The following is a 14,917-nucleotide window of genomic DNA, read 5'->3' on the forward strand; positions in this document are numbered from 1 at the left end:
TTTTTGAGGCAGAGTCTTGCTCTGTCACCCAGGCTGGAGTGCGGTGGCACAGTCTCGGCTCACTGCAGCCTTCGCCTCCTGGGTTCAAGCGATTCTCACGCCTCAGCCTCCCGAGTAGCTGGGACTACAGGCACCTGCCACCACGCTTGCTAATTTTTTATATTTTTAGTAGAGACGGAGTTTCACCATGTTAGCCAGGATGGTCTCGATCTCTTGATCTCGTGATCCGCCACCTCGGCCTCCCAAAGTGCTGGGATTACAGGCATGAGCCACCATGCCCGGCCTCCTGTTATAGTTCTTTGAAGAAATGCTTCAGGATCTTGTTCCCACTTGATTAAAATTTCCATTGAAAGCTTTGCTGTAGTCTGCAGCTGATCTGGGTGCAATGCTTTAGGCACCCATTAAGTGAAAAGTTTGCTCACCTTTAACTTTTCAGTCAGAATTGGGGAAGTGGAACCAATTGAGATGTCTTTGGCACTGGCTGTAGTTTCTGCTGTTAATCATTGGTTCTCTTCAGTTAAGGCACAAAGAAGATGAATTTTTTTCCTATCAAATTGATATGGATGGCCTGGCCACTGAAGACTTCATCTTCAATACCATCTTGTCCCTTCTTGAAACGAACTATCCATTTGTAAACTGCTGATTTCTCTGGGGCATTGTCTCCATAAACTTTTGGTAAAGCATCAATAATTTCACCATTCTTCTACCCAAGCTTGACTGTAAATTTGACATTTGTTCTTACTTCAGTTTTCCATGAACTTTTTGAAGACCCCTCCTAAACTCCACCTTGTCCTTAAAATGGTTTGACCTTGCAAGTGCTTTGAGAGGATGGTTATAGTCTGTTCACTTCTTAGAAGTATATTAGAGGCTGGGTGTCATGGTATACACCTGTAGTTCCAGCTCCTCAGGAGGCTGAGACAGGAGGATCACTTGAGGCCCGGGAATTCTAGGCTATAGTGCACTATGGTGATCATGCCTGTGAATAGCCACTGCATGCCGCTTGGTCAGCATAGCGATACCTATCTCTTAAAAAAAAAAAAAAAGTATACTTGGACTGTTTGAAATTTTTCCTTAGTAGAGTAGCTGATCTGGCTGATAGCATGAACCCATTATGCTTTATTCTTTCTCTCCATTTTATGAGATATTTAGGGCCACTAAGAAGTAAAACTAAATTGTGAGCCCAGCCAGACTACCTCCAGGTGTAATTTGTCCAGATGCTAAATGTCAAATGACCTCTTGGTAGCAGGAACAATAAATGAAAGCTCCTTAGTTTATGTCTTCTGTAGTAATATTATGATACTGTAGGGGTACAGAAAAGGAGATGGGGAGAAAAGATGCACCCAGAGTTGTCAGTTTTTCAGTGAAATCTATTAGTTTATAGACAGAGAAGATATATACTTTTTCTAATTATATATTGCCTGTGACTGTTCTTCTGGGAATGTGACATAAAAGGAAAGTGAAACCAGAGATGTACAATACTGACTGTTAGAAAACTTTAATAATTAATTAGAGAACATCTATGGTACTACAGGGTCAGGGCACAAGGAAGATCATTGATCCCTATAATATATAATGTAGATAAAGCTTGTTTCCCTTTATGTATTGTTGTTGCATTGGTATAGGGATGGCTGCTAATCAACAGAACAGCCAGTGATATTCTGTGGAATTGCTTTACTGCTCTGTGTATTAGATTTAGTGAATTCCTCTACATTTAAATTGTCACATTTATAAATCAGTGTGAATTTAATACTACCCATTTTCAAGTAGTTATGTGTGTTATTTTTAATCTGAAAGGGTTCTCCCTTTTTTTAGTCATTTAAAAAATCACACTTTAATTTTTGCCACTTTGATATGTATGCAATGATAACTTGAGTCATTAAATCTCCAATTACTACGATTTAGATATGTTTGTTGGATATTATAATTCCTCCTCTGTGAATTGCTTGTTCATTGGGAACTGCCTTTGTTCATTTTGCTTTTGGATTGTTTGTCTTCTGAACCTTTGTTTTAAAATGGCAAATTTTAGTTTCTATACTAAGAAACTACATTCCCAAGCAGAATTTCATCCTTATATCCTGAGTGCTTTCTGATCAGAAACAGAGTTTGGTAAATAGCCCTTGCTTATTGTATGGCTGCTATATAAATGCTGTTTTTAATAAGCACCAAAAATATATTGAGGTTTGTCCTTGGGAGAGAGTTTATCACTGTTGGCCTTTGGGTGAACTTTGAGCCTGAGCTGTTTCATTCAAGGCAGCATGATGTCATTTAACTGCAAATTTCTCTGTTGCTAGAAAAAGGAATGTTGTTCCTCTAAATAACCTAAACGACTGAAAAATGCTGGCACAACATTATTCATCTCTCAGGTCTCCACTAAAAACTTTCACGTGGTAAGGGTTTTATTGTTTGTGGAGGAAGGGTGGGGATATGGTAAAGAGCAGGAGAAAACAAAAACTGTGTCTGGTCCTGAATCTGAAGAATTCCACTGCCCATATAAAACTCAGCTGCCAGTAGGACCCAGTAAACTCACTTGTCCAGATAAGAGCTTTTGGGTCCATCTTTGATTTTTCACTTATAAATCAGTGTGAATTTTAAATTTATAATTAAACTTACAAATGTATTTAATCTTCATTTATAGATCAGAGTGTGAATTTTTGAATTAAGAGACTCTAAATTTCTATTTCTGTATATTCAGCCTATTATCGTATTTTAAGTTTCCAACAAAATCTTAAAGCAGGTAACTATATGATTATCTCACATGTAAAACTAGGTACCATTAGGGTCAGCATTTTTATCCTTAATTTGAGAAGCAGATTTCTCTGATAGTGATAGCATTGCAATTAATTTCAAGGAGTAGAACAGCTTCTTAACATCTGCTAGAGTTGGGAGGCTGGAGTTTACAAACAGTGGTACCTGTAGTTGATCAGCTATGTCCTCTAAAGCTTCCAGAGCTACAGCTAAGAGAATTTATTACTGGAAATTCAAGAAATGTAGGAAAGGGTAGAACAAGAAGAACAAAACCAAACCAAATAGACTTTTCCTTCATTACTTTCATAAATAAGCACTGCTCGATGTTCATTATGCTTTGTGCTTGTTTATATAAAGAGGATGCTTACAAGCTGTGTGTAGTCTTTTAACTTTTACATGCGTTGGCAGTTGTTTTTCATTGCTTTAAATGAAATGGTACTGGATACAGATATTTTTATTTTTATTCTTGCTTTACAAAGAAATATTTAAATCTTATAAACTTCATTTTTACAAGGTCTAATTTTTTTTCCTGAGTATCTTAAACCATGTCCAATATAATGAGAGTAATTAATTACCTGCTCTAATGTACAGTATATTTAATATGTTAATGATAAATATCTTACCTTTTGTATTCTAAGTAGAAGACTAGATTAGTTGCGATGAACTTTTTTGATATCTAGCTGTTTCTCTGGGGATATTTTAGAAAGAATTTGATTCCATAAAATTGAGGTTTTCTTCTCATTCTTTTGGGGGAAAAATTGAAATGTTAGGTTTAAATTTTTCTAGGAATGGTAATAACTCATTCTCGGAATCCTGGTTCAAATTCACCTATCCTAACCTGTATTAAGTAGTGTTAAAGAACTAGATATTTGAAGAAACTTAAGGATGTCAACTTAGAGGTCTGTTAATGTTTATACCTTTAATCTTGCAATTATTATTTATATACTTTAATACTTTGTACCTATAGTTTAGCAGTATGTAAAGCAACACTTTTAACTTTCTCTAACCGATAAATACCATATTTTCTGTGGGTAATTTTTAAAAATTCTTTACACATTGATTCTTGTATTAAGTTGCAGAAGGCATCTAAAAATTCAAAAATAGAACTCTTCTAAGATTTTGATTTGAAAAGTTATATTATTAATTGACTTTTTGGAACATTGTGAATTTTATTATATAGGATTCAGACCTAAGGATGTTATTAAGGGGCCATTAATCTTTCATTTCATAACTTTATTTATGTGTATATATATATATATATATTTATTTATACAGACTTGGCAGTATTTTTGGTTTAGATTAACAGGACTAATTTTCAAAGGTCAGCCCTAAAGCAGATTGGCTTTTGTTTGCTTTACACATACTCACATATGAAAATATATAAATAGGCTGAACACAGTGGCTCACACCTGTAATCTCAGCACTTTGGGAGGCTGAGGCAGGCGGATCATGAGGTCAAAAGATCGAGACCATCCTGGCCAACATGGTGGAACCCCATCTCTACTAAAAATACAAAAATTAGCTGGGTGTGGTGGCATGCACCTGTAATCCCAGCTACTTGGGAGGCTGAGGCAGGAGAATCGCTTGAACCTGGGAGGCGGAGGCTGCAGTGAGCTGAGATCATGCTGCTGTACACCAGCCTGGTGACAGAGCAAGACTCCATCTCAACAACAACAACAACAACAACAACATATATATATATATATATACACATAGAAACACACACATGTATGCACAGAAGCCCATATATTCCTATAAGAAAAATACCATAAGTGATTTTTTTTAGCTCTTATTTACTCACTATAAGCATGATTTGCTTATAAACACTAAAAACAGACAGGCTCACAGTTACCTCATAATGATCTACTCATCCTGCCTTTGCTTGTTGATCTATATTTAGCAAAAGCCTGTATGTAGAGGCAGTACTTTTGAAGTTGTATTCTCTAAAGTAAATTGATAGTATTTCCTATTCAGTATTTTCCTTTTCAGTTTGGCAGATAAGGTGTGTTTGAAAATTACTGTACTAAGAACATGGCTAGATTTATATCCTTGTACCAAGTTTATTAATTATCTAAGGACAGTTGGTAAATATAAAAGATACTAAACATTTTTCTTTAGGGTAGCTATTTTGTATCTTGGTCCATTGAACTTGGATTTGCAAGATATGTAACTTTATTTTTCTTTAAATAAACTCTATTAAGTTTTTTTTAGTACCTCCATTCGAAGAAAGGTGGAAAAATTAATCTCAATCAATTATACCACCTCCAAAGTTACATCTAAATTCTCTAGGGTGTACAGGGTATAAAAGTATGAGGTAAGGGATTTGGGGACATTTTGTCCTAATTGTCACCACTGACATGTCCCATTTCCCCACCAGATCATTGGCCATTGGTTCATATAGGTCTCTGCAGCATCCATTCTTGCTTCTCATCCAGCTCCTGTCAGTTGTCTGGATTATGTCCATATTATTCTTGTACATGTATGAAACATTCTTCTCCTCTAAGCTATGGAGAACATGGTAAGGTTGTCACAGACCTGGCTGTACAGACACACCATGTGCACACCATTTCTACTCTTGTACCATGTGGGATCTCTTGCCACTTCCCTTAACTCTGCCCAAGATTGAAGACATAAGTTTTCACCGCCATTGGTCCCTAAAACTTCTTCTGGGATTCTGTCGTTTCCCACTCCTCTTTGTGACCCTCTTTTTTCCCCTTTCTGTCTCCGCCAGTCTCGCTCCAATCTCAGGGTATCATTCCTAATATTTGAGTGGTTAGAAGCATGGAAACTTTGCTCTTATCATATTTTCTTTTTATCAAGGTTGTAAATTCTTTTTTCCATGTGAACAGGTATGTCATTCCTTCCCAAGGTAGTAAACATAGAATGTTCTTCCTACCTGGATTGAGAGAAATTTTTTAATATGAATAAATGCAAGTGGTGAAATAAAATGGATAGACTGTCAGAGGAGCAAAAGAGAGGATAATTCTATTTAAAGAAAAAGCCAAAGAAGCATTAGGTAAAGCCAAAGACACAAATAATGGTAACCCACAATTAAAAAACAAAAAACCAAAGAAGTGACTTGGGAAATAGTAGAAGGAGAGATGAAAAAGAAGCATTGAAAAAAATCATGCAAGACCAACAAGAATCCCCAAATAAATGGAAGTCAAAGATTGCAGATTTACAGGAAAAGGAAAGAGTAGTAAAGCTACCCAGCCTGGGTTTGCGAAAGGGAAGGTACAGTTTCAGGGCAGGTAAACTAAATTTGATAGTGATGATGAATGTGATGGAGAATGGTGCAACTGAGCCAATGAAAAGAGCAAAAGAAGAAACAAAGAAGAACCTGCGCCACGAGGACAAAAAACAGAAAATGGTGCCAGAGACCAGTAGTTTAGTGCACAGATTTTTAAATTCATTTTAATTAGGTTTTAAGCTGCTTTTGTTTTGGGACTTTAAAAACAAAATCCAAATTAGGCCTACTATTCAATGTCCACCTGCAAGAAAGGAAAACTTTCAGGCCAGGTGTGGTGGCTCATGCCTGTAATCTCAGCACTTTGGGAGGCTAAGGCGGGTGGATCACTTGAGGTTAGGAGTTTGAGACCAGCCTGGCCAACATGGCAAAATCCCGTCTCTACTAAAAATACAAAAATTAGCCAGGCATGGTGGCACACGCCTGTAATCCCAGCTACTCAGGAGGCTGAGGTGGGAGGATCGCTTGAACACAAGGTGGAGGCTGCAGTGAGCCGAGATCATGCCACTGCACTCCAGCCTCGGTAACAGAGTGAGACCCTGTGTAAAAAAAAAAAAAAAAAAAAAAAGACCCTTTTCACAAGATGGCGCCGAAAGCGAAGAAGGAAGCTCCTGCCCCTTCTAAAGCCGAAGCCAAAGCGAAGGCTTTAAAGGCCAAGAAGGCAGTGTTGAAAGGTGTCCACAGCCACAAAAAGAAGAAGATCCGCACGTCACCCACCTTCCGGCAGCCGAAGACACTGCGACTCTGGAGACAGCCCAAATATCCTCAGAAGAGCGCTCCCAGGAGAAACAAGCTTGACCACTATGCTATCATCAAGTTTCCGCTGACCACTGAGTCTGCCATGAAGAAGATAGAAGACAACAACACACTTGTGTTCATTGTGGATGTTAAAGCCAACAAGCACCAGATTAAACAGGCTGTGAAGAAGCTCTATGACATTGATGTGGCCAAGGTCAACACCCTGATTTGGCCTGATGGAGAGAAGAAGGCATATGTTCGACTGGCTCCTGGTTACGATGCTTTGGATGTTGCCAACAAAATTGGGATCATCTAAACTGAGTCCAGCTGCCTAATTCTGAATATATATATATATATATATATATTTCTTTTCACCATTAAAAAAAATAGAAAGGAAGTTTTTTGTTGTTGTTTAACTTGTCTTTTTTGTTATTCACATGAGAATTTTTTTGAATGTATAGTTCTATTTGTGTAATTTCAGATGATTCAATATCAAAAGGAAGATTCTTCCATGAAATTGCCTTTGTAATATGAGAATGTATTAGTACAAACTAAGAAAATATATGCTATATAAAAAGAGCAAAAACTTAGTTTATTTTTACCTTTTTGTGCCCAAAGCATTTGAGAATGAATTTTAAACTAGAATGTTGGCTATTGATTATGGGCCCTTCCCACAGATAATTTATCCTGTCTCCTAGGCTGGCCTTCTGTATTTACACAGGCAGCCTGGTAACATTAGAAAGAATTACTTGTCACAAAGCTTTTCAATACTATATGTAGACTGACTAAAATCAAGAGACTTACTGATTTCTTTGTATGAAAGTTGTGTGACGCTGGCAGGTCATATCTGTAAAACAAAAGCCACCTAAGGTCATTTCCAAACACTCAACCACCTTTGACTAAAACAACAACAACAACTACAACAAAAACTAAGAAAAGTATTAAATACTGGTAAGCTGAACATTTTAGATCTGTCCCTTTAACTTATGCATGTACTGGCTTGATATGTCCCCCAACATCAGCCATGGCAAACAGAGCCTGGCTCTTCTGCTATAATGGCCATTTATACTGAAATTTGAGGTTATAGTGAAGAGTTTAGAAGGATAACAAGTGGACAAAAAACGTAAATCCTATGAAAATGATAGTACCTTTCTATTTTAAATTTCCTAATAATTTATAGCTAACTTAATCTCATAATAACCATGCTTATTTCAGAATTTTCTTGTCTAGATTTTAGAAATGGCAATAAGTAGCTAATTATTTTCCTCCTAAGCTCTCAAATGAAAACCAGTTTCTCATATTTTTTCCTTTTAAAGAATAATGTAGATTCTCCAAACTTTTACTACTGATCTATTTTAGGGGAATGGCAGTGAGTCTACTCCTGTATAATGCAGCTCTCAAATTTTAATGTGTAATAAAATCACCTAGGGATCTTGTTGAAATGCAGATTGTAATTCAGTAGGGCTGGGTGGGTGGAGCCTGAAGTTATTTATTTCTAACAAGCTCTGCCAGGGATGTCAATGTTAATGGTCTGAGGACCACATTTGGAGGAACAGCGTTCTGGCTTGGTGGTATGCTGTTGGGACTGTTCTAAGGTATTCCATACTACATATTGTAATTCCTAAAACTGTATAGAGAATCCAATACTAAATATAATAGGAAGACCAACAGATTTTAATAAATATATTACATTACCAATTATTATGAACAGTAATATATCTAGTTGTATGTTTAACACCACAGTGCCAATTAATGATTAATTTATTGTGAAAAAAATATGTTCTCTTATTGCACTCTTCTTTCAGACTTTTCAAAATTATTTGGATTATAGTTAGCTTCTAATGATAAGCTTTTTCTGTTTTGATGTTTGTGCTTTTACCCAATTTAGTAATAAAAATGTATCAAACGTGGAAAAAATGGTGGGGCAGAGGAAGGATATTTATTTGATATTGAAAAATATTATCCTACCAGATTTATTTTTTATATTGCCCATCTTCTGATGGCTTCCAAGTATGCTTAATTAGAAAACTATTTTCGGTGAAAAAAGGGGATGGAAATTCTTACAATCTCTTTAGGATTTTGGGGTGCATATTTATGGTACTATTTCTAGATGTATATTTGGAATCTTTATTACTTCCTTTGGAAAGTTAATGAGGGCAGAGAGGATCTTTCTCCCTTCTCACTGTGGAAAATTCCAAACATACACAAAACTAGAAAATAATAGTATAATGAGCCTCCATGTACCTATCAGCCAGCTATAACAATGATCAACTAATGACCAATCCTGTTTTCATCTGTAATTCTACCTCCCACCTCCATCCCTGCACTGGGTTATTTTGAAGCTAATCCCAGACATGATAATATATTATCCCTATTTTGATGATGGATAAATAAGTGTCCAGCCATTCTAGTGCCGTTACTTACTTAGTACAGAATCCAAAACTCCAACCACCCAGTAAATACTTATTGAGTACTTGTTCTGTGACACGTACTAGTCTAGGCTCAGCATATATAAAACACAACATAAACTTTTGGAGAAATTCACATTAGGTACTAGCTAGTTACGTAAGGCATGGCTACTCACTTCTACTTAAAAATTGCTAATTGCTTTCCATCATATTACTCGAGCTTTATTACCAAAAAAAAAAAAAAAAAGAAAAAGAAAGGAAAAGCCCACAGTAATCTGCTGGTCCTACTTCCTTTGCCTTACTGACTTACCTTTCACTCACAACATGGCTTATCCCACCCAACCACAGTGGCCTCCTAGCTGTTACTGATTCCCTTTATGTTTACATCTCAAAATCTTTGTACTTAACATTCCCTTGGTCACACCTTTCCTTCAGATATTTGCATAACATATTACCTCACCTCTTTAAAATCTTCTCTGCTCTCATCTGCTTTCCAGCCTCTACATATTTTCCATATTCACATTTTTCACTAGTATTTAAGGGGTGGGAATTTCAAGGATCCTCTTGTTCTCTTCTGTATTAAGAATTAATATAGAATTTAGTGGTGGGAAGATAACTTAGCCTTTTGAAAATATCATTACTTATCAGCCTTTCAATGTATATCAATTATTTCCAAAAGAATGCTGAAATAATAGTTATTGTGATATTCTTTTCTTCTTGATATAATTTGTCATCACAAGAATGTAGGTGTATGCTTTTGTGATCATTTGTGTTTTGTACAAATGCCACCATGCCGCTTGGCTGTAGAACTATGATTTTGAAGAACTAGCAGCTAAAAGTTTTGATTACTGCAGATCTTACACTTTAATACTATGTATGCCTCTGCTGAGTAATTCACTGAATTAGCATTTCTCCTCTTGCAGCAAGTTAAGATAAGCTTTTTGTGAGTCTGTGTCTTTTAAAATCTTGCCCTAGGTTATGCTTTGTCTACTTTATTTGTATCTGTTTCACTAAGATACAGTTTTTCAAAATACTACCTTGTTCTAGCAAGAGCTCAGTGAGGTTGGCATTCTCTTTCACTGCTTGGGTAAGTGTATAACTCTTGGTGGGAATATATATTAAGAAATTTATATATTTACATCCTCTGATTTCATATGTAGGAATCTAACTCAAGGAAATTTTTGTATATTGATGTGTATATATAAATGTCTTTTGGTGGTAGAAATTATGAGGGTTTTCAGCTTCTCATTCTTTTCTATTTCTTCCACACTTCTTTAATGATCATCTCTTACTTTCTTACTTTTCTTTCTACTTACCTCCCCTCTTTTTCTCTGTTCCTCCCAGTACTTCATTGCTTGATTTCTCTGAGTATTAAAATGGTAGGCCAGGCGTGGTGGTTCATGCCTGTAATCCCAGCACTCTGAGAGCCAAAGCCAGAGGATCACTTGAGGCCAGGAGTTTGACACCAGCCTGGTCAACATTGTGAGATCCTGTCTCTACAAGAAAGAAAATATTGGGCAGGCATTGGTAGCTCATGCCTGTAGTCTCAGCTACTTATTAGACTGAGGTGAGAAGATGGTTTGAGCCCAGAAGTTTGAGGTTACAGTGAGCTATGATCATGCCACTGTAATCCAGCATGTGTGACACAGCAAGATCCTATCTCTTAAGAAAAAAAAAAAAAAAAGATTAAATAAAATCATGTATGAGGTTGGGGGGTTATATGGGAAATATCCGTATCTTTAGCTCAACTTTGCTGTGAACCTAAAACTGCTGTTAAAAAAAAAAAGAAGAAGAAAAAAAGAAAAAAAATACCTTTAGAGATATGGAGACAGACAGAGTGAGTGAGTCGTCGCTTCCAAAGAAGAGACTAAGATTTTGAGGAGATAATATCTGGTTCATATTAGGAACTCAGTAAATATTTTTGAATCATTGTATTGTTTTACTAAGCAAATGTTCCTATTTGAATGAAAAGGTAGGCTGTTTATAATTTGACTATGTCATACCACTTAAGAATCATGAAAACTACTCAGGTATCTAAGAAAGATGATGTATTTCTCTGGATAAATGAATTTTTTTTAGGACTGAAAGCATTTTTTCTATTAAATGTGCATGTTTATGCCTAGCATTTATATGAAGCTACTAAATAAACTCTTTTAAAGAATCCTAATGTCATCCCCCAATGAATAGATTTGTCGCTGCTCTTCAGTGTACTTTTGCTATTAGCATATGTAGTTAGTTGTTTATTTCTTTTATTGCAAGAAGATGGCATTACTAAATTTCTGTAGGTATTTTTTAAAGTATCTTATTCCTAAGAACTTCATTCTTACTTGTTCAATAATTGTTTGAATTGCCTTTGTGCTTTAAAGTATTATATTTTATCTTATAAATTACCATAGTATCCAAAATGGTTGTGCCCACGTCTGTTTTTCCACTGCATGGAATGAAGTGGTTTAAATCTATTTTCTTTCTCCTATAGTGGTTCCCCCTGGAAGTCCTGGGCCCATTACTCGACATGGGTCTTACGACAGTTTAGCTTCTGACCATAGTGGACAGGAAGATGAAGAATGGCTTTCCCAGGTAAAACTCTGAAATATTGAGAGTATTAAAGTAAAATAAAACAGAAATTTACTGTTTTTATTCTTTTCCTTAGAGGTAAAAGGGGAGAATTGGTAACTCTTTGTTGAATTACCAAGAATTAGTTGTCTTTCCATATTACAAATTACTCCACAAATATTGCTGCAGGTGTACATATACATATTATATATACATTATACGTGTGTGTGTATATATATATATGTTAGCTTCCATAAACATGGCATAAAATTTGTGTATTTTTCACACAATCCATTTAAAGCCTTAGGGCCTTGGAATCAATTAATCTATTAATTTTTGAGACAGAGTCTTGCTCTGTCACCCAAGCTGGAGTGCAGTGACACGACCTTGGCTCACTGCAACCTCCAATTCCTGGTTTCAAGCGATTCTCATGCCTCAGCTTCTTGAGTAGCTGGGATTACAGGCATGCACCACCATGCCTGGCTAATTTTTGTATTTTTAGTAGAGAAGGGGTTTCGCCATGTTGGCCAGGTTAGTCTTGAACTCCTGACTTCAAGCAATCCACCCTTCTTGGCCTCCCAAAATGCTGGGATTACAGACGTGAGCCACTGTGGCCAGCCAGGAGCTTGGAATTTAAATAGGCTCTTTGGAACACATTTTCATCAGGTTTAAAATAAAAGTTGACCTTGATGAAACAGTGAAGCCACTCAGCAATCTTTGGGATTTGTTTTGTGGAGCCAACATTTTCCGAAGATTGAGTTCATACTTTCATTATTGGAAATATAACATTCCACCCTGCAGAAATTCTGATGGTGCCTTGGTTTCCTTTCCTAAGCCCATGTAATGCTGCTTTTAGTGGTCTCTAAGCCAGCCCTACAACATTGCTGGGACTGCAGGCATGCATCACCATGCTGGCTAATTTGTTTTTTTGTTTGTTTTTTAATGTAGAGACAGGATCTCCCTATGTTGCATAGGCTGGTCTTGAACTCCTGGGCTCAAGCAATCCTCCTGTGTTGGCCTCCCAAAGTGCTGGGATTACAGGCAAGAGCCACCATGCCCAGTCTCCAACAGCTTCACTGACCATCCCTCCCCTTGCCAGGTGAAGCTGTCTTCATCTCAAGGGCTTTGAAATAAAAGATACTTGGGCAGATGTCAAAATGATGGGATTACAAATGACTTCATTACAAATGCTGTTATGTCTGCCTCAAGTCTGACATCATTTTATGAAGCTAATGACCTATCTCAGATTACCAATCTGGCAGCTTTTCATCGGACAGGTGCCTCAAAAATGTGGAGGCCATTTGTAGTTTCATTTCTTTCTCAAGGAGGGTAGCCTGAAAACTAAAGTCTGGAAAATCAAAAGTAAAGTAAACTGGAAAATCAAGCAGTGTCTAGGTAACATGTATTTATTTCATCACACCAAAAATATTCACAGGAAGTTCCTTGAAGGAAGTCGATTCTTCAGTTCCTGGCATGTGGCGGTCCATCCTTTCTTAATGATAGGAAGATAAAGTAAACCCAAAATGTGTGTTTTTTCCAAAATCAAAATGTTGTCCAAGGAATGCTGGCAGAGAAACCACTGTCCTTCACTTCAACTTTTCAATTAGAAAAAGGGGTAATGTGTGCTGTCAGTGTGAAAGTATATACAATGTGTTTGTCCGGCACACAACAGGAGAGTGAATAGGAACATCTGGCCATCGCCTCGGTGAAATTGAACAGGCATCTGTTTACCTCTGGGCTCTGTGACACTGATGGTTTTGAGCTTAAAGTACACAGAATGCTTTATCTGTGGCCTAATTTACATTGCTGAATACAACTACTTGAATCAGAAATCACTGTCCTCAATCTGAGCATTTTTCTCCCTGTGATTAGTGGGAATGTGAATATTGTTCCAAAGACCATGATGCTTTTGCCCTTTTGGACTCACACAGGGCTACACTCTGTGAACCTTTTCAGTTATGTTTTGTTAAGAATTAATCACCACAATCAGAGAAATGTGATTAAATATAAAAGAACTCAGGACAAAAATAAGGCATGTGGGAAGTCAATTACATAAAGTATTTGCACAGGCATGAATGTACCAATGACAAGACATTTAAACTAGTTTGTATATTTAGTCTCTCATTCGAGTTGATTATTTGTAAAAAAACAAAAAAAAAATCATGTAATATATATATATTTTCAGGTTTTTCCAAGTGTCTTCTACCCACTTCTTTGACTTTATAATGTTTAATAAAGTATTGGCGGCCGGGCGCAGTGGCTCACGCCTGTAATCCCAGCACTTTGGGAGGCCGAGGCAGGCGGATCACCAGGTCAGGAGACCAAGACCATCCTGGCTAACACGGTGAAACCCCGTCTCTACTAAAAATACAAAAAATTAGCTGGGCGTGGTGGCGGGCGCCTGTAGTCCCAGCTACTGGGGAGGCTGAGGCAGGAGAATGTAGTGAACCCAGGAGGTGGAGCTTGCAGTGAGCGGAGATCACGCCACTGCACTCCAGTCTGGGCAACAGAGTGAGACTCCGTCTCAAAAAAAATGAAATAAAGTAAATAAATAAAATAAAATATTGGCAACATTCCCTATCCCCTCCATTGAGCGTGAAATTCATAAAGCATTTTGGTATTACTGTTTTGTAGCACATCAGATGCCTGTGTCGATATTTGTGGCAGTTGAGAAAACACTAATTAATGGTATTTGGAAGACAAAAATCTAGTTTGAGAGAAAATATATAATAATTTTTTCATTTAAAAGTGGATTGGGGTAATATTAGGGCAGTATAATAAATATTATAATATTTTATTGTGGAAATAAAATGGCTTTGGGCATTAAAATTATTTCAGACCTTTACTTTTCCTTGGATAGTTCAAGAACAACTTCACATTTGTCATAAGCTTGATCCTCAGTGAAGGAATTACTTTTAATCTGTGGATTAATAGGTGTAGTATTCAGTGCATGCCCACAACATGGTAAGTACTGTCTAGAATGAATAAAAAGGTAGATCCTACTGAGCTGACACTAGTTATATGAGGCAAGCAACTGGTCCTTTTACTTTCCTGTGATTTTTGTCTTATATATGTGTGTGAGGTGTGCATGTGTGTCTGTGTATGTATATGTACACAAAATGTGTTTTTTGCTTATGTTGATGAAAAGCAGTAGAGGGATATTTTGAATGTCTACATCAGCTGTGATTATCATCACCTTTTAATTATGGGTGTCCTATCCCTTTGC

The 14,917-nt window shown here is 36.8% G+C and overlaps 2 protein-coding genes and 1 long non-coding RNA gene across 18 annotated transcripts in view; 2 read left to right on the forward strand and 1 right to left on the reverse strand.

Moving 5' to 3' along the window:
• BCAS3 (BCAS3 microtubule associated cell migration factor) overlaps window positions 1–14,917 on the forward strand; it is a 718,021-nt gene that overhangs the window by 384,792 nt on the left and 318,312 nt on the right. For all 16 annotated transcript variants that reach the window (XR_010153059.1, XM_063799111.1, XM_063799112.1 and 13 more), the window contains one exon: window positions 11,615–11,715. Coding sequence is in view for 15 of the 16 variants with exons in the window: in XM_063799111.1 (XP_063655181.1) it covers window positions 11,615–11,715 (101 nt within the window). In the remaining variant the exon portion in view is untranslated. The remainder of the gene's footprint in view (window positions 1–11,614; window positions 11,716–14,917) is intronic.
• LOC107969284 (large ribosomal subunit protein uL23-like) lies at window positions 6,561–7,091 on the forward strand. The gene has a single exon (XM_054670547.2). The coding sequence runs from the start codon at window positions 6,576–6,578 to the stop codon at window positions 7,044–7,046; it is 471 nt and encodes a 156-aa protein (XP_054526522.1). The 5' UTR covers window positions 6,561–6,575; the 3' UTR covers window positions 7,047–7,091.
• LOC104002960 (uncharacterized) overlaps window positions 7,535–14,917 on the reverse strand; it is a 70,680-nt gene continuing 63,297 nt past the window's right edge. Inside the window, exon 3 of the long non-coding RNA XR_010153060.1 lies at window positions 7,535–7,577. This is a non-coding gene — a long non-coding RNA (uncharacterized LOC104002960). The remainder of the gene's footprint in view (window positions 7,578–14,917) is intronic.

The sequence above is a fragment of the Pan troglodytes genome, chromosome 19, assembly GCF_028858775.2.
Source record: "Pan troglodytes isolate AG18354 chromosome 19, NHGRI_mPanTro3-v2.0_pri, whole genome shotgun sequence".
Taxonomy (NCBI): domain Eukaryota; kingdom Metazoa; phylum Chordata; class Mammalia; order Primates; family Hominidae; genus Pan; species Pan troglodytes.